Raw genomic sequence first — 19,674 nt, forward strand, 5'->3', positions numbered from 1 at the left:
CACTATATGTTCAGACGTGTGTGAATAATGTCAACTGGTTGTTTTGTTTTGGTGGAATTTTGTTGTTGTTTGTGACAGGATTTCTCTGCATGGCCCTGGCTCTCCTGGAACTATCTCTATAGACAAGTCCGACCCTGAACTCAGAGATTCAACCGCTCTGCCTCCAGAGTGCTGAGATTAAAGGTGTTCACCACTACGCCTGGCTGATATATATTTTTTTCTTTCTGGCTGTCCTGGAACTCACTCTGTAGACCAGGCTGGCCTCGTACTCAGAAATCCACCTGCCTCTGCCTCCCAAGTGCTGGGATTATAGCCGTGCGTCATCACTACCCAGCTCTTTTCTTTTTTTGAAAATGGAAATGCTTGCTAAACTTAGGCTGCCTAGCCAGTGAGTTTAAGGGATCCAATTATCCCATGTCCAATTACTGATTTCCCTCTCACTCATACCAGACCTGGTATTATGGGCCCCCACTGCAACTTCTTTTCGTTTGTTTTCTTGAGACAGGGTTTCTTTTGTGGCCCTGGCTGTCCTGGAACTCACTCTGAGGACCAGGCTGGCCTGAAACTCCACTGGCCTGTGCCTTCTGAGTGCCTGCATCCAACAACTGCCCGGCTGTCACTGCAACTTTTATGTGTGTGTTGCAAATTTGAACTCATATCCTTATTCTTGCATGTCAGGAATTGTATCCACTGGGTCATCTTCTCAGCCCTGTTTTGTTTTCTTGGTTTTGTTGTTTTGAGACACTATCTCTAGCCCAGGCTGTCCTGAAACAGGATCTTCCAGCCTCAGACTCCTGTGTGCTGGGATTACAGAGCCTTTCATTGTTTTTCTTTCTTTTCTTTTTTCTTTTCTTTCTTTTCTTTTTTTCTTTTGAGACAATGTGTCACTTAATATCCTCGCTGTCCAGGAACTGACAACGTAGATCCGGTTAGCCTCGGACTCAGAGATCCAGTCCTTCTTGTCCCAACTCATTACCCAAATTTAAGTGGTTCCTTAGACCCCTCTATCCGTGTGAGGTAAAAGGTAGGGCCTTTGTTCCATTTTATTCTAACATGAGCAAACAAACTAGGTGAGGCTGACCCTAAGACCAACAAGGCAAAACCTGGCCAGCCGGGTTTACAATGACCAGCAACCGTTGCCATGACAATTCAATTCCCTTAAACTCACTGGCCAGTCAGCCTAGCATTACAGAAGCTAGTAGCTTTAAGTTTGGTGAGCATTTCTGTTTGTTTGTTGTTGTTGCTTTTAAAGAAAACATCAGCCAGGCGTGGTGGTGCACACCTTTAATCTCAGTACTCTGGAGGAAGATTTCTTAGTTCGAGACCAGACTACAAAGCCCTCCTAGAAAACGCGGGTCTATTTCCTATCCTTCAGTCCGGCTGTGTCCCGAAATGCACTGGGACTCGCGTGGTCAAACAATCGTGTCTAGGGTGGTTATAAAACTGCCAAAATTTCCACATTAGTTTAAAGCTTGTCTATATAGGTTTTGGCAACTAAGAAAAGGACTGAAAGAACTACCACGATTATTGAGTTTTAGAGAGTTTGATCGTAAATAACGAGGTTGCCAAAAGCACAACGTTCTCTGGACTTGCACAGGCATATTTTCGGACAGCCCTCAGCTGGCGGCGTGGGGTCCTTCAGGGCCCTAGGCAGGGCACGTGCGGGAGGAAGTAGCTGTGCTGCTCCGCGTTGCCTTAAAGAGTTTCTCAACGTGGAGCTATGGGAGGTCTGGAGAAAAAGAAGGTGAGTGGGTTACAGGGGTGGTGGGAGCTCGGACTTGTCACTTTCCCTGGCCTCTGGGGACCGAGAGGTCGTGATACGGCCCCTAGAAAGATCTGTGATGGGGGCTTTCTGAGGAAGGAGTTGTGAAGACTGGCTGAGCAGCCAAACAACAATTAAAGAGTGATCAACCGTACGTAGAATTCATCATAAGATTTAGGACCTTTTCTGTTGAGCCAGGCCCGGTCCTAGGTATTGGGAATTGATAAGTAAGCAATCAGATGTGGCCCCGCTTTCCCAGCGTCAACCTTTCCCGTTGGACAAAAATAATCAGATAAAGTGGCTAAGGATTTTTAAGTGCGCTCCAGAGAGAGCTAGGGAGTAAAAGTGGAAAGCAGTAAAGTGGAGAGTAACAGACACTTAATCTGTTAGTGTTGTCGTGGAGGTCCTCTTCTGACGTAGCATTTTGGTGGAAATCTGGACTATCAACACTTTAGATGGGTCTGGGGCATGAAAGTGTTGGGATGTGGGGATGGTCCTCAACCTTCCCGAAAGAGAATTTCGACATTCAGATAAAGGAGAGATTTCTATCAGCGTGCAGCTGTAGCTTCCAGCCGTAGCTTAAAGAGGCTCAGGCCCCAACAGAAGTGTTTCATGGTTTATATGGGGTTAGGCATTGTCACAATCTTATATTTTAGGGTGGTCTTTTTCCCTTACAGGATTTATAGAAGCGGAAATTTGCAGGCTTCTGGTTAAAGTAGTTTTATCTTTAGCAGATAGAACTTGTTATCCATGTGGTATTGGTGGTGGTCACTTCTCAAGGGAGAAGAGTGGGTGTATACCTTTTTTTTTTTCTTTCAGAAAAGTAGAAAGGGTGAGCAGATTGACAAAAGCAGAAGTGAGTACAGTTTTAGCTCTGTTGTCTTGGATCAGAGACAGAGTCTCTTCCTATGCAACCTTGTGTTTCCTAAGTAAGTTTATTAACCATAATTAATGTGAAAGCTTGCTGTTTTTCTCTTCTCCTTCAGAAGTGCTTAGCAGAGAAAACTCCAGCAGAAATGAATGTCACGAGCCCGTAGGTAGAAGGGGCGGGCAGTGTGCAGGGTTTTTGGAAAGACACCAGCATGTCTGGGAGATGGTCAGTAAGCAAGGTGCTGTCTAGGCGAGGCTGGGGCTGTATCGTGTAAGACTGGAGTTTATTCTGAGTTGAGAAGACAACTAAAAAAAAGCGACTTGTTCTGAGTTATTCTTGCTTCTGTAAGGAGACTGCGGGCATGAAGGGACTTCGGGATGGAGATGAAGGTGAGATGGGCTCAGGTCTGTTCTTTGACTTGCAAGTTTCTGATACCAATGTTTTGTTGTTTTTTAATTACTTTTTTAAATTATTTTTTTATTTTTATGCATGAGTCCTCTATCTGCTCGTACACCTGCACGCCAGAAGAGGGCATCAGATCTCATTATAGATAGTTGTGGGCTGGAGAGATGTGGTTAGGAACACTGCGCTTCCAGAGGTCTTGAGTTCGATTCCCAGTAACCACATGGTGGGGCACAACTATCTGTAATGGGATCTTCTGGCATACAGGCATATATGCAGATAGAGCACTCATGTATAAAATAAAATAAAAAATCATTATAGATAGTTGTGAGCCACTGTGTGGTTGTTGAGAATTGAACTCTGAATCTCTGGAAAAGCAGCCAGTGAGTGCTCTTAGCCACTGAGCCATTGCTCTAGCCCCTTTAATTACTTTTTTGAGACTATAATTACATTATTCTCCCTTTCTTTCTCTCCAAACCTTTCCATATACTCTCATTTGCTCACTTTCTGATTCATGGCTTCTTTTTAAAATGGTTTTATATGTATATGCATATGTGTTCTAAATACTTAAATACATCTGCTTAGTCTATATAAGTGTGTGTGTGTGTGTGTGTGTGTGTGTGTTTTCGGGGCTGGTCATTTGGTATTGGATAGGTGATTGGTCTGTTCTTCCCTGGGGAATACTATTTCTCCCACTCACAGCATTCCTTAGTCGCCTGCAGTTCTTTGTGTAGGGCTCACATCTCCTGGGCTTTCTTCCATCCACGTTAGCGAGTCTGCTGTCCTTGTTCAGCTTATGTTTAGGCAGCCATGTTGGCGAGACTTTATGGTTATAGTTTCTGACATTCCTAGGAGACAAAAATCTCAGCAAACTCCTCGATCCTCTGGTTCCTAAAGGTTTTAAGTTCCTTCTTCTACAATGATCCCTGAGCCTTAGGTGTAGGAGTTGTGTAGATATGGTAATTGGGATTGGGCTCCACAACTCTGCATTTTGATTGCTTGTGGTTTTCTATAATGGTCTCTATTGCAAAGAAGTTTCTTTGATGAGAGGTGAGGACTACACTTCTGTGGGTATAAGGACAAATACTTAGAGTGTGTCAGGGATTATGCTGGTTTGTGAAGTGGTGGTTGTAGGTTCTTCAGGACTGGGTAGCCCAGGGTAGTTGGCTAGGCATGGTTTTCCTGTGTTGAGAGGGTCTTTTTTGTTGTTGTTGTTGTTTTGTTTTTGTTTTGTTTTGTTTTTCGAGACAGGGTTTCTCTGTGTAGCCCTGGCTGTCCTGGAACTCACTCTGTAGACCAGGCTGGCCTCAAACTCAGAAATCCGCCTGCCTCTGCCTCCCAAGTGGAGAGGGTCTTAGTACAAGTAGAAAACTGTTGGTTACTGCCCTGGTGTTCACACCTCTCCTCCACCCTTCACTTTACTGTGCTGTGCTGCTGTGGTTCATAGACATCACAGCTGGGTAGGACTGGTTGCTTCCCTCCTTCTAGTACCATGAAAGCTGGGCCTCAGGGAGGATGTTTGCAGGTCAGTTTCAGCTCAGTGGCCTCTGATTCCTGCATCTGAAGTGCATGATGTTTTCAGCAGTAGGGATTTAGTTCCTCCTCTGGAGAGTAACCGAGGGTAACAGCAAAAGCCTGTAATGGGGTTAGTGATGGGATCTCACTGTATACCACAGGCTGAACTGGAATTCATGGTCCTCCTGTTTCTACTTCCTGAGTATTGGAATTATAGGTGTTTACCACCATGCCTGGCTCAGTGGGAAATTCTTTTCTTTTTCATGTTTACTTTGTGTATGTGTGTGTGTGTCTGTGTCTGTGTGCGTCTGTCTGTGTGTGCATGCCCTCCCAAGAACCACAGTGCACACATGGAGGTCAGGAGTCGGTTCTCTCCGTCCACTAGTGTGTTTTGGTATCAAATGTAGGTCATCAGGATTGGTGGCAAAAGCTTTTACCTGCTGAACCATCTCACTGGCCTCAGTGGAAAACATTTGTAATGAAAACCGGGAAGCTCATCCTTGGATACCCTAAGGCTTAGCATGGTCCTGTTCCCAGTAGACAGTGGATGACTACAGGAAAGGTTGAATAGTGTTTCATGGCTGTAGGGGTTGGGGAACTGCACGGGTAGTCCAGGAGGCTTTGACTCTTTAGAGCTGAGCCTGTGTATAGAGGCTCCTGCTATCTCACTACAGAGGAAGATCTTATCTGGGGTGGACATGGTAGTTATTGTTTCAGCCTCTTTGGAACAGGATGCTGTTTTTCTTTCTAGCAATGATATAAATGAGAAGCACCATCCTAACACCACAGACATCCAGGTGATTGAGCAAGACAGCTTGCTTCTTGGAGGCAAGTTAGAAACCAGGCTTGTTGTCTTCCTCACCCTCATGGCATCCAGCTTAAAGCTTTGAACATAGTTACTGTCTGGTGAATGAAAGGGGTTGGGGGGAAAGGTGTGTAGCTTAGGGTAAACATTTTTAATTAGAATGATATTATCTCTGAGGGAGGTGGAAATGGCCAGGAGATATCTTAGATTTTTACAGTGCCTTGCAGTCTATCTCAAAAGAACATACTCTACACAGATCTTTAGTAAATATGTAGTACTAACTTTTCATGGGCCTGTGGGGAGGAAGGTGTGAATGGTTACTTGTGGGGTCCATATAAAACATCTAGCTTTTAAGCTGGTGTGACTTGAGTGGGCTGTTGTACCGAGCTCGTTCCTTTGGTGTGGAATGGGTATTCTGATGGCACTTATCCCACAGGTTTGTGGGGATTGAGTGAAATCAATTGTGGAATCCCTAACTATGACAGGACGTAGAGCTGGCGCTAAGTACTTCAAGACTTGATCATGGTGTGGATGCACTTCTCTATGCTGGCAGCTACAAGCTCCTTTGGTCAGGTCATCTCACTCCCTATAGCAATCCCCATCACAGAAATATCTCTGCCACCTACCCAGAACTGTAGCTGTCTCTAGAATTCACTTCCCCCACAGTTGGATGTCACTCACTGCAGTTGTCACTAATGGAGAATTGTTTATTTTTCTTCCCCAAGTATGAACGAGGCTCTGCCACCAATTATATCACCCGAAACAAAGCCCGGAAGAAGCTGCAGCTGAGCCTGCCTGATTTCAGGTGAGCTTGGAGAGGAACAAAACAGGGTCCCTTGGAGGTCTGGGTAATGAAATGAATGCCCAGAGAAAGCTCAGCCGTCTCCCAGCCTCACTGAGCTGGTGGAGGCTCTAGTATGCTTCCTCACCTCTTTGCTAGTGAGCTGTGCTCTGCCATATGTGGTCCAAGGAGAAACCAGAGAACTAGCTCTTCGGGTTGGGCTTTTACTACCCTTTTGACAGAAGACCTGAATCCTACAGCTAGAGGCTCTCTCTTGTAGAGTCAAATCTAGATGTCTCTGCAGTCAGTGGGTCCTTCTATCAGGCTAAACCTGACCTCTGCAGCCTCACTTCTGTGTGTGTGTTGTTTTGAAGAGAACTTCTTGTTTGCTTGGTTCTTTTGTTTTTTTGCAGGGTGGGTATTGAATCAAGGGCCTCATATATGCTACTCAAACACTCTGTCACTGAGCTATATTCCTAAGCCTGTTTTTTCTGTTTATTTGTTATGAAAAACAAATTCCCATAGTCCAGACTGGCCTTAAACTTACGCTCCTCCTGGCTCAGCCTCCTGAGTGCCAGGAGAACAAGTGTGCACCACTGTGCCTGGCTGTCCCACTTCTTAAATGCTCAGCACTTCTTAAATGCTTACCTTTTATGTGTCTGAAATGTTGATTTCTCAGTGTGGCATCTGCTGATTGTTTTGTCGATGTGTGTCTGCTTGCACTGTGTGTTTAGGGACTTGTGGTCATCGGACAAACCCACTTGAAGGATCTCTTAAGCACAGGATCCCATGCTTCTTGGTTACTCCTGGTTTCTAGGCCCAGCTGATTTAATAGATGGCTTTGCCCCTTTGCTGATTTAATAGATGGCTTATCTTCCAGGCGGCTGTGCATCCTGAAAGGTATTTATCCTCATGAACCCAAGCATAAGAAGAAAGTTAACAAGGGTTCCACAGCAGCTCGAACATTTTACCTTATCAAAGATATTAAATTCCTCCTCCATGAACCCATTGTCAACAAATTCCGAGAGTACAAGGTGAGGCCTGGGTTTTGGGTGTTTGCAGCTCTTTGAGTCACTGACCTTGGACAGGTTGCTGATCCACACTTAAGGTCAGTCCTATAGGGAGAAGGGGGTCCTTCTACCTAGAAGGATGTTTCCAGGGTTGAGTAAGATTGCCTGTCTAAAATCCTTTGCACAGGACCTATGTATAATTGTTAACCAACTCTGTCCCCTTCAAAAAGAGATTACTATTATTTTTTGCCCACAAGGCAAAAATGGTACCATTCCAGGGGCTCTAGGTGCCTTCTGTGTTCTCAGCCCCCTTATTCTAGCTCTTTGCTAGATTGCTTCCAATCACCTGGGTTTCAGTTCCATACATAAGCATACATGCTCAAATGCTACAGGGACAGCAAAAACCTATTTCCACCATGTGTAGAGTGTGGAAAGTACACTAGTTGAAATTAACTGCTGTGTCTGGCTCTTCTGACTGGAAATGGGGTTCTACGAGGAGTGGAGCCACCTGGCGGCCAGCAGGAGTCTGGGCAGCAGCTGTGGCTGGCTTTTGCAGCTCCATCAGACAGTGCTGGAAATGGGCAAGCAGTGGGGAAATGTGTCCAAGACCTACTGTTTATAATCCCACATACCGTTTGGGCTTCTGAGGAGTTCTGGGGCTTGTTTAAACAGTTCTGAGGAGGAAAACCATCTGTTGGTTTTGAAGATGTGGCCTTATAGTTTACCTCGGGTTTTTTTGGTTGGTGGTGGTGGTGGTTTTTTTTTTTTTTTTTTTCCTGAGTAGCTTGTTGTCCAACTAGTTTTTGGGTGATGCCCATAGCACTTTGCATTAAAAGCTAGCTCTTCTAGCCATGATCTGCTGATCATGTAAAACAGCTGATATGCCTTCTCATCCCAGGAAAACATGGTGTCAACACATCTGTGCATCAAAAGACAGAGCTTGGGCCACCTCTGGTCATTATCATGGGTCTGGAGCTCCATGGAATGGGCTGTTTGGCAGATCTTGGGCTGAGGGGTCTGTTGGCACAGGCAAACAGCTATGATCAGTTTCAGAAACCATTGAGAAGACCCTGTTCCATGTATTCATCCTCCATGGAAGAGGCCCAGAGGCCCTTGCTGCAGCCTCATTGTTCCCTTCTTCCAGGTGTTTGTTCGGAAGCTCCGCAAAGCCTATGGGAAGAGCGAATGGAATTCTGTAGAGCGCCTGAAGGACAATAAACCCAGCTACAAACTTGACCACATTGTCAAGGAGCGGTGAGTCCTGCTCCTCAGAATGCTGCAGTTGCTGCTGAGTACTATCCTAGTGCTGGGGATGAAATGGGTTCAAAAACCAACACTTGACTGACAGTGCATGTCCTCTTCGAGGAGTTAGACCAAAAGCCAAGCTAACAAATGAGAGTCGTGATTATAAGTCGCACTGGGTACAGTAAGGGTTGTAAGGCAGCATGGAGAGGACTTAGGTGTATGGTACAATTACATTGATTGCATACTCAGAGAGATATCTGGAAAATGACCTGTTTGTGGCAGCCAAGAATACGCTTTATGAGCAGAGACAGCAGCACTTTCAAAGGCCCTATTGTGGGAGAGCCAGAGCCATGAGTTCCCACACTATAGACTTAGAAAGCAAGGTAAGAGAGGTCTAGTCTTAACTGTTCCTTGCTCAGCCTTCCAAAGACCCCTCCCTGTCACTAGCTAATCAGTGACTTTTGCCTCTTCTGGGGAATTGGGCAAATGTCTGAAGACCCTTATAGTTCCTCCAGTTTGGATGGAATGTGTTTGGTGTCTATAGGCTAGAAGCCAGCATTGGTGCTAAATATTCTTCAGTGTTCATAATAGTTCCCACAACACTTTGGCCTGGAACTAATCAAGTATAGAACTCCTAGGCTATTATCTCTGTTCTGTGGAATGGCCTATGCACACTCAGTTCCAGAATGAAGGAGCAGAGTTTCCTTCCTGGGATATGGTGGACTTTGGCCTGGGAGATAACAGTTGGTATCAGGAACTGGATGGTCAGAGGACCGGAACTCCTCTGAGCAAGTACACATCACTTACAGACATTTTGGTAGCTCCTGTCATGCCTATAACATGGCTTTTATGTGGAAGAGATGGAGGTAGGGGAAGCAAGCACCTGGGTTCATTCACAAAGCAAATAGTGTCTGATCTCCTCAACCAGAAGAACCAAAGCATGGGGGAAACCAAGGTGGTCCAGAAGAGGTGTGTGCTTGTTCTACAAAGGGCCTGGGTATTAGAAAGTTAGGAAACTTTGAGGCACCAAGGAGGCAGAGGGAGGATAATACCTCTGCCTCAGGAACCTAGGAAGCTATCCCGTCACCTGCCAGGACCTGCTAAGCCTTCCCTTCATCTCTGCCTGGTTTTGAACACCTGGTCGCCCTCTTAGTTGTAGTAAGAAGTGCTGTTTGGGCCCAGGACCTTGCCCCTTGTTGTCTGTGCTCTTCAGAGCCCTTTATGATGTAGCAGAGCAACACCAGCATTATCTTGTTGTTGTTGTTGTTGTTGTTGTTAAAGACAGGGTTTCTCTGTAGCGCTGGCTCTCCTGGAACTTCTCTGTAGACCAGGACTGACCTCAAAAATCTGCCTTGCCTCCCAAGTCCTGGAATTAAAGGTTTGAATGTTTTCTTTGAGACAAAGTTTCACTAGCTCTGACTATCCTGGAATTCACTGGCCCCCAACTCCCAGATATCCACCTTCCTCTGCCTCCCAAATGCTGGGATTAAAGGTGTTCTCCACCACACCTGGCAGACCCTAGTCTTCAAGTGAAGCTTCCTAGAATATGGTTTTTAGATGTCAGCATCTCTAAGAATACCTAGCTTGAGGAGGGAAACTGAGGCCCTGTGTATTCATCTTTACTCAGGGTGTGTTTAGAGTCACAAGAGGTAGGTGGATTGGTGGCTTGATTTTTGAGATAAGGTCTCTCTGTAGCCTAAACTAGTCTGGAACTCAGGATGCTCCTGCCTCTGTTTCCCAAGTGCCAGGACCACAGATGTGTACCACCATATCTGCTTAAAGACACCCTATTTTAAGTCAGCAGGTTTGTTCAGCAGTGCCATTTTCTAGATAAAGCTGGAGCTAGGTGAGGCCTAGTGGCCCAGTTGGGGGTCACAGCTCAGTTCAAGTACCATAACTTGGGATGCAGTGCTTTCTCTGTGTCCTACACTTCTGTCCCTGTTTTGGAAACCATCAAAGCAGTGGTGCTCTGACATTTTGAAACAGGCAAGACCCTGTCTCAGAAAATCGTTCAAACCTTTAATCCCAGCACTCTTGCCCAAGTAACACTTTGTCTGCTTCTTCATTTACCATGGCGTTCCTGGAAACGTGCTTACTCTAGCTGGACGGGGTCCCAGTTAGAGTTTGGTTCTGTCAGTTACATGGATCAGGATGGTGAGAAACAGGAAGACAAGACCACCCAGGTGACTAGCCAAGCCCAGGTGCTGGTACTGCTGGGGAAGGAAACCTATTTCTAGCCAACTAGGCCTGCTTTCCAATTTTCCTTTTTTATTGTGGGCCTTTGAAGATTCCAGTTTCAAATAGAGTCAAAGAGCCACCAACTTGGTGTCCTCTCATTTACAGAAGGTAACACGTGGTTGAGGTTCCTGTGCTCTATGTCTTGAGGTCATGAGCATTCACTGGAACTTTCTAGCTTACCAGTGGCTACAGGATTATTTGCAGGTACATGGACATCTGTGGGAAAGTTGATGCTATCACTATGTCAGGAAGTAGGTATGGCAGTGCCTAGTTTGGGTGTCAAGGCTAGAGAGCCTTGGAACCCAACAGAATGGGCTTAGGAGTGCTGCCCTTACCACCCTGCAGGTACCCCACATTTATCGATGCTTTGCGGGACCTCGATGATGCCCTGTCAATGTGCTTCCTCTTCTCCACCTTCCCTCGGACGGGCAAGTGCCATGTGCAGACCATTCAGCTGTGCCGCCGGCTCACTGTGGAGTTTCTGCACTACGTCATCGCTGCCCGAGCCCTCCGAAAGGTGAGCTGAGGCTCTCCTGGGAAGCTCTGGTCCTCCCTTGTCACTCCTTGGTTTTCATGCTGTTCTCCCTCCTTCCCTAGGTCTTCCTGTCCATTAAAGGCATTTACTATCAGGCTGAGGTGCTGGGTCAGCCCATCGTGTGGATTGCTCCCTATGCTTTCTCCCATGATGTAAGTGTGCTTATTGGGAGGGCCTTGTGTGCTCTTTCCTAGAAAGATGTTGGTGGGGTGCTATCTTAGGGTCCAGCCTTCACTAGGTTCTTGATTTTTGGGCCGCAGTGGGCAGAGTAGGGAATGTGTTCTACAGCCCAGGCAGTCAGTAACTGATCGGTCGGTCACAGTCCTCAGTGTGATATGAACACAGACCCATAGACTAAGCCTAACTAAGCTTGTCCTGCTCCAGCACCTCTGCTAGAGCAGTGCTTCTCACTTCCTAGTGCTGCGACTCTTTACTACAGTTCCTCCTGTTGTGGTGACGCCAACCATAAAATTTTTGTTGCTACTTCATAACTGTTAATTTACTGTTATAAATCATAACGTAAATATCTGATAATGAAGATAGTCTGCTTAGGTGACCCACACACTGAGACCTGGTGTGCTAGATGGTCTTGGACATGTTCCTTCACCTTTCTGCCTCAGTTAATGTGCTACTATCTTCTCAGTCTTGCCACGAGGACTTCAGGGAAAAGAAGTCTTAAAAGGACCTGGTTCTGAATGGGTGGCAGCCTTTGTGGTTGAATGGCAGTGAGGGCAGCTCTGGAGGCCACGGGTGCCCAGTGTTTTATACAGCTACCACCTGGATCGAGAGGCAGAGCCCAGCCTTCCTCTCAGATCCACTGGGGTCCTTATTCCCACTCTGCCATGACACACCACAGCAAAAGTGCTTTACTCCCGTCTCCTCTGCCCTGTCCTCCCCACAGCCTGGAGCACAGGGTGACTCCAGGAAAGGGAGCACAGAGAGGGAGCACAGAGAGGCACTTAGCACTCAGCCTTGCCTCTTACTAGCTTCTCTTTAAATCCCTGGGCCCATGCTAAGAGGAGTCTAGCTTTGCTTTCTGTAGAAGCCTTATTAGCTCCCAGTCCCTGAGAATTAGTCCTAGCTAGGCTTGCCCCCTGAATTGTCCGTCTGTATGTGGGAGGTACTTGGCTTCCTTTAATGCTGGTTCATTTAGCAGGAACTGTTACCTTGTATGGAGAACAGTTGTTGTAAACTGAGGTTTTGTGCTCCCAGGGTTCAGGGGGGTATCTGAAGCTGGAACCTGTCCTGTCTCTGATTCACTGGTGGTGGGACTTCTCTCTGGACAAGATGTGGCCTTGGAGCTCAGCAGGCTCTTTTCATGTTCCAGAGCAGGCCTGGGGAACAAGGGTACATGGACCTTCTTTTCCTCTCTGTTTTGCAGCTCCTTCTCCTTCCTGCCTAACTGCTTTGGCCCTTTCTTTCTCTCTGATGTCGGGGCCCCCCCCCCCCAAGTTATGCTCAGACTGGTCTTTGTGTGTCTTTGGAGTGGTGAATAGGGCCCTGTGAGGGCCAGCCTCCACACAGCTGGCCCTGGGGGAAGGGCATGGGCTGCCCTTGCCTCCTTCCTCCCAGCTTGCTGCCAACTGCTTCCTCTCAGCAAAGGGTGGTTGTAACAAGGACCCTCACGTGCCCCTCCCCTGGGCAGCCAGTGCTGGGCATACACACAGCAGTGGGATTTGGGGTGCAGGCAGGGTGTACCTGCCCTGCTCAGTACTATGGAAAAGGGTGTTTGTGTTCAAAGTCTTACCAGGAAAACCCTGGGGGCATAGGTTGCTGCCTAATAGCAAGATGGAAAACTAGCTCAAAGTTCTGGGTGCCCTAGGCTGAGGGGACCTTATGATCGTGATCAGTTTTGACAGGTCTTAGAACTATGTATTGTGTGCCTTCCAGTGGTTAGCAAGGCTTGGTGGGGCTCTTGGGTAGGCTGCTCTGACTTTAGAGGGTGGGACTATTCCAAAATTGAGACACTTTGGTCCAGTTGGTAGATGAGCTGTCCACCTCTATGCCTGCTGGGTGCAGCTGGGGATGGTGGTCTGTCCACCTCTGCTTCAGCCTAGTCTTAGGTTGGGTTAGAGATGGGATGTCAAATCATAAGCTTCATCGCAGACTCTCCAGAGTATGGAGGAATGGAGTCCTGCTCACCTGCCACAACTAGCCACACCTGGCTTTCCAAGGCACCGAAGTCAATAGATGCCTGTCACCTCTTCTGGGCTGTGGACCATATGCCACACGCATAGGCCTTGCTGGGCTCTGGGAAGGTTACCAGCCCTAGTGCTCAGAGCAGATCTTGAACACATTCTGGGATGGGTGGTGGAGAAGGCATGCGTTCTATGTCCCACTGACAATTGACAGAGGAGTAGGAGGACCAGGAAGAGATAGGGCAGGCTGCAGGGGAGCACTGTAGACCAGATCCCCTTGCCTCTGTCCTGGTCTTCTGTATCACATGGGGAACCTGACACTGGCTTCTGTATATCCATAGCCTTTGAGGCCTTTGTCCAGAGCCTCACTTGTGCTTAAAGTGTCTGTGGGTTTGTGGGTGTAACACCTACCTCCCCACTGTGGTAACACTGCTGATATGCCTGTCTCATACCTCCAGCATCCAACAGATGTGGACTACAGGGTCATGGCCACCTTCACTGAGTTCTATACCACTCTCCTGGGCTTCGTCAACTTCCGACTCTACCAGTCACTCAACCTTCAATACCCACCCAAGGTAGAGCCCTAGCACTTTCTCACCCAGGTTGGATCTAGCCCTTCTGTCCCCACATGGAGGCAAGGGGCTATAGGTGTCCTCTTCCCTCTTCCCAGCTTGAAGGTCAAGCCCAAGCAGAGACAAAAGTCAGAGAGGACACATATGCATTGGACTCTGAGAGCTCTATGGAGGTAAGAGGGGCTTTGGGAACAATGGCCTGACATCATTCGGATGGTCTTTGTACTGTGGATAGTTAGGTGTGTTGCTACGTGGGTCGTCTTATGACTTACCCTTAGAGCCCAGACCCAAATGTGGCCTGGAGCTGGTTTTGTTCCCCACCCCACACCCTGATGAGGTTCCCTGCCTGCAAGCAAGCCACCTTGCAATTCTACTCTCTATTTACAGAAACTGGCTGCTCTCAGTGCCAGCCTGGCCCGAGTGGTGGTGCCTGCTATAGAGGAGGCTGAGGTTGATGAGTTTCCTACCGATGGGGTGAGTACTGTGCTGCCTCCAGGAGTGTACAGGGTGGGACAGGAGGAGGGATGGGGCCAGTACCTAGAAGCTGTGGGATCTAGAAGGAAGCTCCAGTCTCTTCTGGTGGAGCTGGATGGCCTGGTGGTGTGAAGCTTGGCCCCTTCTCTGCAGGAGGTGACATCACAGGAGGAAGGTCGAAGGAAAGAGCTGGAGGCACAGGAAAAGCACAAGAAACTCTTTGAAGGCCTGAAGTTCTTCCTAAACCGCGAGGTGCCCCGAGAAGCATTGGCCTTCATTATCAGGTGGGGAGGCTGTAGCCAGCCCATTTCTCTGGCTATACAGTGTTCCAGTCTCCATCCTAGCCTGGAAGCCTGTTGGTAACAACATGGGGGTGTCTACACTTCTCACAGAGCAATTATGTACAGAGCGCTTGGGAAGACCTTCAGAGCACTCAGCTAAAGGGAGAGAAACTGTTCTGTTCCTAGCCAAGGTCCTTACTGAACCAGGAATATAGGTGTTATCCCAGACAGAAGGCTCTGGGGCAGGCATAGGCGCTTCCTAGAAGGGTGGGTTTGTAGGTAGTAGATCCAGAGAAACCAGCTTCCAAGGCAGGCATCTGGTACCTAAAAAGCTTATGGTTTCCCTTATGCCTGTAGGAGTTTTGGTGGGGATGTATCCTGGGACAAGTCTTTGTGCATCGGAGCCACCTATGACGTCACAGACTCTTGCATCACCCACCAGATTGTTGACCGGCCAGGGCAGCAGACCCCCGTCATTGGCAGGTAGATTTTCAAGGCCCTCATGTCCCCTGTAGGGGAGGATGTGTGTCCTAGGCCTTGGTGTTACAGTGCTACCTCTGGTTATTCCCTTGTGACATTTCTTTGCTGGCTGCCCTGCACCAGGTACTATGTACAGCCCCAGTGGGTGTTCGACTGTGTGAATGCCCGGCTCCTCCTCCCTGTGGCAGAGTACTTCCCTGGGGTGCAGCTGCCCCCACACCTTTCGCCCTTCGTATCTGAGAAGGAAGGAGATTACATTCCCCCTGAGAAGCTGAAGCTCTTGGCTCTGCAACGGGGAGAAGATCCAGGTAAGCTGCATAGGAGTGGGCGGTCGTATGGACAGGCTTCTCTGGGTGTCCCTGGCCCCTGTGCCCAAGCTGCCCATTTCCCTTGGCTACAGAGTTGGCAAGCCCCGAGACAGCTGGAGCAGAACAACACTGTCAGCCTTTCAAGCATTTAGGGTATTAGTCTGGTTTTGACATTTGGAGTCATCTGAAGGGAGTGGTTAGCTGATCAATATAGCATAGGGTTGTCAGTTTTGCACAGGTTCAAGAGAGGGCCTTAGAGTTTTCTTTGAAGGCAGCTCGGCTGGGGCTGTGGGAGCTGTTGGGGGCCATTGGTAGGGCACCCTTGAACTCCATTCAGAATGCATGTGGGCAGCAGAGGCAGGGTGGTGCTAGGGAAGAGCAAACATGTAGGTCTTTCAGAAGTCACCTGCTGTCTGCAGGAAACTTGGAAGAGGAAGAGGAGGACGAGGAGGATGAAGAAGGTGACGGTGATGTGGCAGCGGAAAATGAGGAGGAAGATACGGAAGCTGAATCGGAGGAGGAGGAGGCGGAGGAGGTGCACCTGTCGGCCTTGGAGCAGCAAAGGCTGGAAGGAAAGGTAGGGAAGCGCTAGACAGAGGCATGCCTGGGAAGCAGCCTGGTTAGCCCAGAAGACCACGTTCTCATGCAGATGCATTGTTCCCAGAAACCCCAGGTTATGGCCGGCACTGTGAAGCTGGAAGACAAACAGCGGCTGGCCCAGGAGGAAGAAAGTGAGGCCAAGCGCCTGGCCATCATGATGATGAAAAAGCGAGAGAAGTACCTTTACCAAAAGATCATGTTTGGCAAGCGGCGGAAAATCCGAGAGGTAGGTTCCTGCCCTAGCAGCATAGCTGTCTTGAAGATGGAGCTATCCCACAGACTCAGGAAGAACTGAAGAAAAAGGAAAAAAACAAACAAAACAAAGTAGTTGTGCACTGAGGCCTCCAGAGGTGGCCGGCAGCCTTGCCTCTTAAATAACAGTAACATGTGTCTGTCTTCCTGTGACACTGTAGTATGACCACCTTCTGGAAACACCCAGAGCAGACCTCCCAACCTCTAATTGGTTCTTAGGAGCATTACTTGTAGCCCAGGAAGGACTCTTCTTGTTCCCTCTCTTGCCATCTTCCAGTAAAGGCTTGAGTAGAATCCGTTTTTCTCTCAGAGAACCTGATGGAAGAGTAGGCCTAGATTCTCCAAGCTGGAGATTTATGGACCATGAAATAATGAGCTGTACAGGCAGTGGAAGGAGTTCTGTCCTTTTACCCTAAGGTTCAAGTTGAGATCTTTGGTAGCTTTTCTAGAATAGAAGCTCTGCTAATAACAGTAGCCCCTCTCTGCTCGCTCACTTCCTCCCTCATCCCCAGTCTGAGTTCCTCCTTCCTTCTCACAGGCCAACAAGCTCGCGGAGAAGAGGAAAGCCCATGACGACGCTGTGAGGTCTGAGAAAAAGGCCAAGCGGACAAGGCCTGTGTGAGCTCCAGTTGTCCCTCACTGAGACTTGGACTTGGCAGAAGCAAGCCAGTGAAGCAGACATCCACTCCAGCCAGCACTCGCATACTGGTGGTTGTGTGTGGCCAGCCCTGGCCCCCCCGTGAGGTTCATGCCAGTGTCTGAGCAAAGAGTTCTTAATCCAGGAGTCCCTCTGACATCCTCATTTTCCGTGGCTTTCCACAGCCTCCTAATAGCTGTGCCCATCCTGTGCTTAGGATGCTATCATGGAGTAAGAGTGGGGAGCTTTTGTTATTAAATGGTTGGATCTTTGCAGCCAATTGGATTCTGTGTTCAGAAGCCTCCCTGGGGTTGGAGAGATGTCATCTGGACAGATCCAGATGGGCTCAGGCACACTAGAACAACTCTGGGCCCAGGGATGGTAGAAAGGACATAGCTTCTGGACTTGGGTTTCATTCACACTTGCCCTGGCCTGATAACTATTTCAGCTCAGGCTGTACTCTGAACCTGCTTCCTCAAGTTAGGGTTTGAAGTTCTGGAACCTCATAAGCAGTATGCTGAGGGTCACTTGTCCAGTCCAGTCCTGGTCTATAAACAACTGGCTTCCTTCACTTCCTGCTGGAGTTCATAAGAAGGTGAAAGAAGGTATCTTAGTTAAGGTTTCCTTTGCTGTGATGAAGCACCATAACCATAAAGTAAGATGGGGAGAAAAGTATTTATGGCTTACACTTCCATATTGCTGTCCATTATTGAAGGAAGTCAGGACAGGAACTCAAAGGGCAGGAGCTGATGCAGAGCCAGAGAGGGGTGCAGTTAGTGGCTTACTTTACAAGGCTTGCTTAAGTAGAACCCAGGACTACCAGCCTAGGGGTGGTACTACCTACCATGGCCCTCCCCCATTGATCACTAATTGAGAAAATGCCTTACAGCTGAGTCTCATGGAGGCATTTCCTCAACCAAGGCTCCTTCCTCTGAGGACTCTAGCTTTTGTCAAGTTGACACACAAAACAAACCAATACAACTGACATTAAAAATATAAATGACAGCCGGGCAGTGGTGGCACACGCCTTTGATCCCAGCACTTGGGAGGCAGAGGCAGGCAGATTTCTGAGTTTGAGGCCAGCCTGGTCTACAGAGTGAGTTTCAGGACAGCCAGGACTTCACAGAAACCCTGTCTCAAAAAGCAAAAACAAACAAACAAAAAAATATATATATAAATGACAGGGCTGGAAGGATGGTGGCTCAGTGGTTGAGAGCACTGACTGTTCTTCCCGAGATCCTGAGTTCAATTCCCAGCAACCACATGTGGCTCACAGCCATCTGTAATAGGATCTGATACCCTCTTCTGGTGTGTCTGAAGACAGTGACAGTGTGCTCACATACATTAAATAAATAAATAAGACTTTAAAAAATCCCACAGTCTTTACAAAATCATTAAAATTTCAGTCCCTTTAAAATAGCCAAACTACTAAAATTCAAACTCAGCTGTGGGCTCCTGTAAAATACTTTTTTGTTGTTGTTTTTTGTTTTTGTTTGTTTGGTTTTTTTCAAGACAGGGTTTCTCTGTGTAGCCCTGGCTGTCCTGGGACTCACTCTGTAGACCAGGCTAGCCTCGAACTCTCGAACTCAGAGATCCGCCTGCCTCTGCCTCCCAAGTGCTGGGATTAAAGGTGTGCACCACCACCACCTGGGCGTGTGAAATACTTTCTTAAAGAGGGAAAAGTCAGGGCATAAATAGTCACAAATAAAAGCAAAACCAAATTCTAACTGTCCAGTATGTGGGACTTACTCGCCATCTTCTGGACCCCTTAAAGGGTTTGGGCCACTTCTCTCCTCCACCTTCTGCAGTACACACAGCCTGTCTTCTAGGGTCTGCCTTGCTCTTTATCTACTGCTGATGCTGTTCTTGATGGCTATTCCAGTGGTATTGGCTTCTCCAAAACTGTGCTGGGCTGCACAGTCACCAACAGACTCGCAGTGCCACGCCCCCAGCTACTTTGCATGAGACCTTCAGTCCTGGTCCTTCAACTGCCACTGAGGCTACACCCTCACCAAAGACCTCTCTTGGCTTCTCCGTGCCAAGCTTCAGCTGTTCTCCATGACCTCTTTATGCCTTCAAAACTCGTATCACCTGGGAGGCTTGTACACGATACCAAGTCCATGGCTGTCTCTGCAACACATCTCTGTTCTCAGAAAACACTTCCCAGACAATTTCACCTCAATGATGCTGATCTCTTGTTTGTTTTGATTTTGAGACAAGGTTTCTCTGTGTAGCCCTGACTGTCCTAGAACACTCTGTAGACAAAGATGACCTAAGACTCAGAGATCTGCCTCTGCCTCCCAAGTGCTGGGATTAAAGGTGTGTGCCACCACCACCAGGCTCTGGTCTAAATCATCACTAATTTCTTAGCTCTAGTTTACCAGCATCAACTGTCCCGGTAACACAAAGGTTTCTCTTCAGTGGTGCTAGTCTCTTGTTAATTGTGGCTGACTTCAGCTTCAGCTGATCAGAATAACAGAGTTTAAATTTCCTTCTAAAACTTCACAAGCCAGGCTTCTATTGTCTGTACTGTCCTTAACACTCTCTTAAACTCCTTGAGGACTTCTGAGTTCACAACATGAAATGAGTTTTCTAGCCCAAAGTTCCACAGTCATCCCCCCAAACACAGCAATACCCCATTCCTGGTACGAACCTATCTTAGGATTTCTTTGCTGCAATGAAACAGATGGAACACCATGACCAAAAAGCAAACAGAGGAGAAAAGCATTTATTTGGCTTACACTTCTACGTTGTCCAGTTTTTGAAGG

At 47.8% G+C, this 19,674-nt stretch overlaps 1 protein-coding gene across 1 annotated transcript; it reads left to right on the forward strand.

Moving 5' to 3' along the window:
* The first annotated feature begins 1,636 nt into the window (after nt 1-1,636).
* Pes1 (pescadillo ribosomal biogenesis factor 1) lies at nt 1,637-17,191 on the forward strand. Its single transcript, XM_028758173.1, has 15 exons — nt 1,637-1,744; nt 6,081-6,160; nt 7,017-7,170; nt 8,291-8,400; nt 10,975-11,146; nt 11,227-11,316; nt 13,761-13,877; nt 13,973-14,047; nt 14,262-14,348; nt 14,502-14,632; nt 14,987-15,112; nt 15,233-15,417; nt 15,837-15,994; nt 16,082-16,243; nt 16,808-17,191. The coding sequence occupies exons 1-15, from the start codon at nt 1,721-1,723 to the stop codon at nt 16,889-16,891; spliced, it is 1,755 nt and encodes a 584-aa protein (XP_028614006.1). The 5' UTR covers nt 1,637-1,720; the 3' UTR covers nt 16,892-17,191.
* The last annotated feature ends 2,483 nt before the right edge of the window (nt 17,192-19,674 follow it).

This window comes from Grammomys surdaster, unplaced genomic scaffold, assembly GCF_004785775.1.
Source record: "Grammomys surdaster isolate TR1022 unplaced genomic scaffold, NIH_TR_1.0 126187, whole genome shotgun sequence".
NCBI classification, from domain to species: domain Eukaryota; kingdom Metazoa; phylum Chordata; class Mammalia; order Rodentia; family Muridae; genus Grammomys; species Grammomys surdaster.

What these genes read in the sequence shown, in the direction of transcription:
- Pes1 (XM_028758173.1), top strand. Translation starts at nt 1,721, where the DNA reads ATGGGAGGTCTGGAGAAAAAGAAG. An exon ending in ACCTTCAATACCCACCCAAG is followed by an intron (nt 13,878 to 13,972) that starts GTAGAGCCCTAG and finishes CCCTCTTCCCAG; the next exon opens with CTTGAAGGTCAAGCCCAAGC. An exon ending in GCATTGGCCTTCATTATCAG is followed by an intron (nt 14,633 to 14,986) that starts GTGGGGAGGCTG and finishes TTATGCCTGTAG; the next exon opens with GAGTTTTGGTGGGGATGTAT.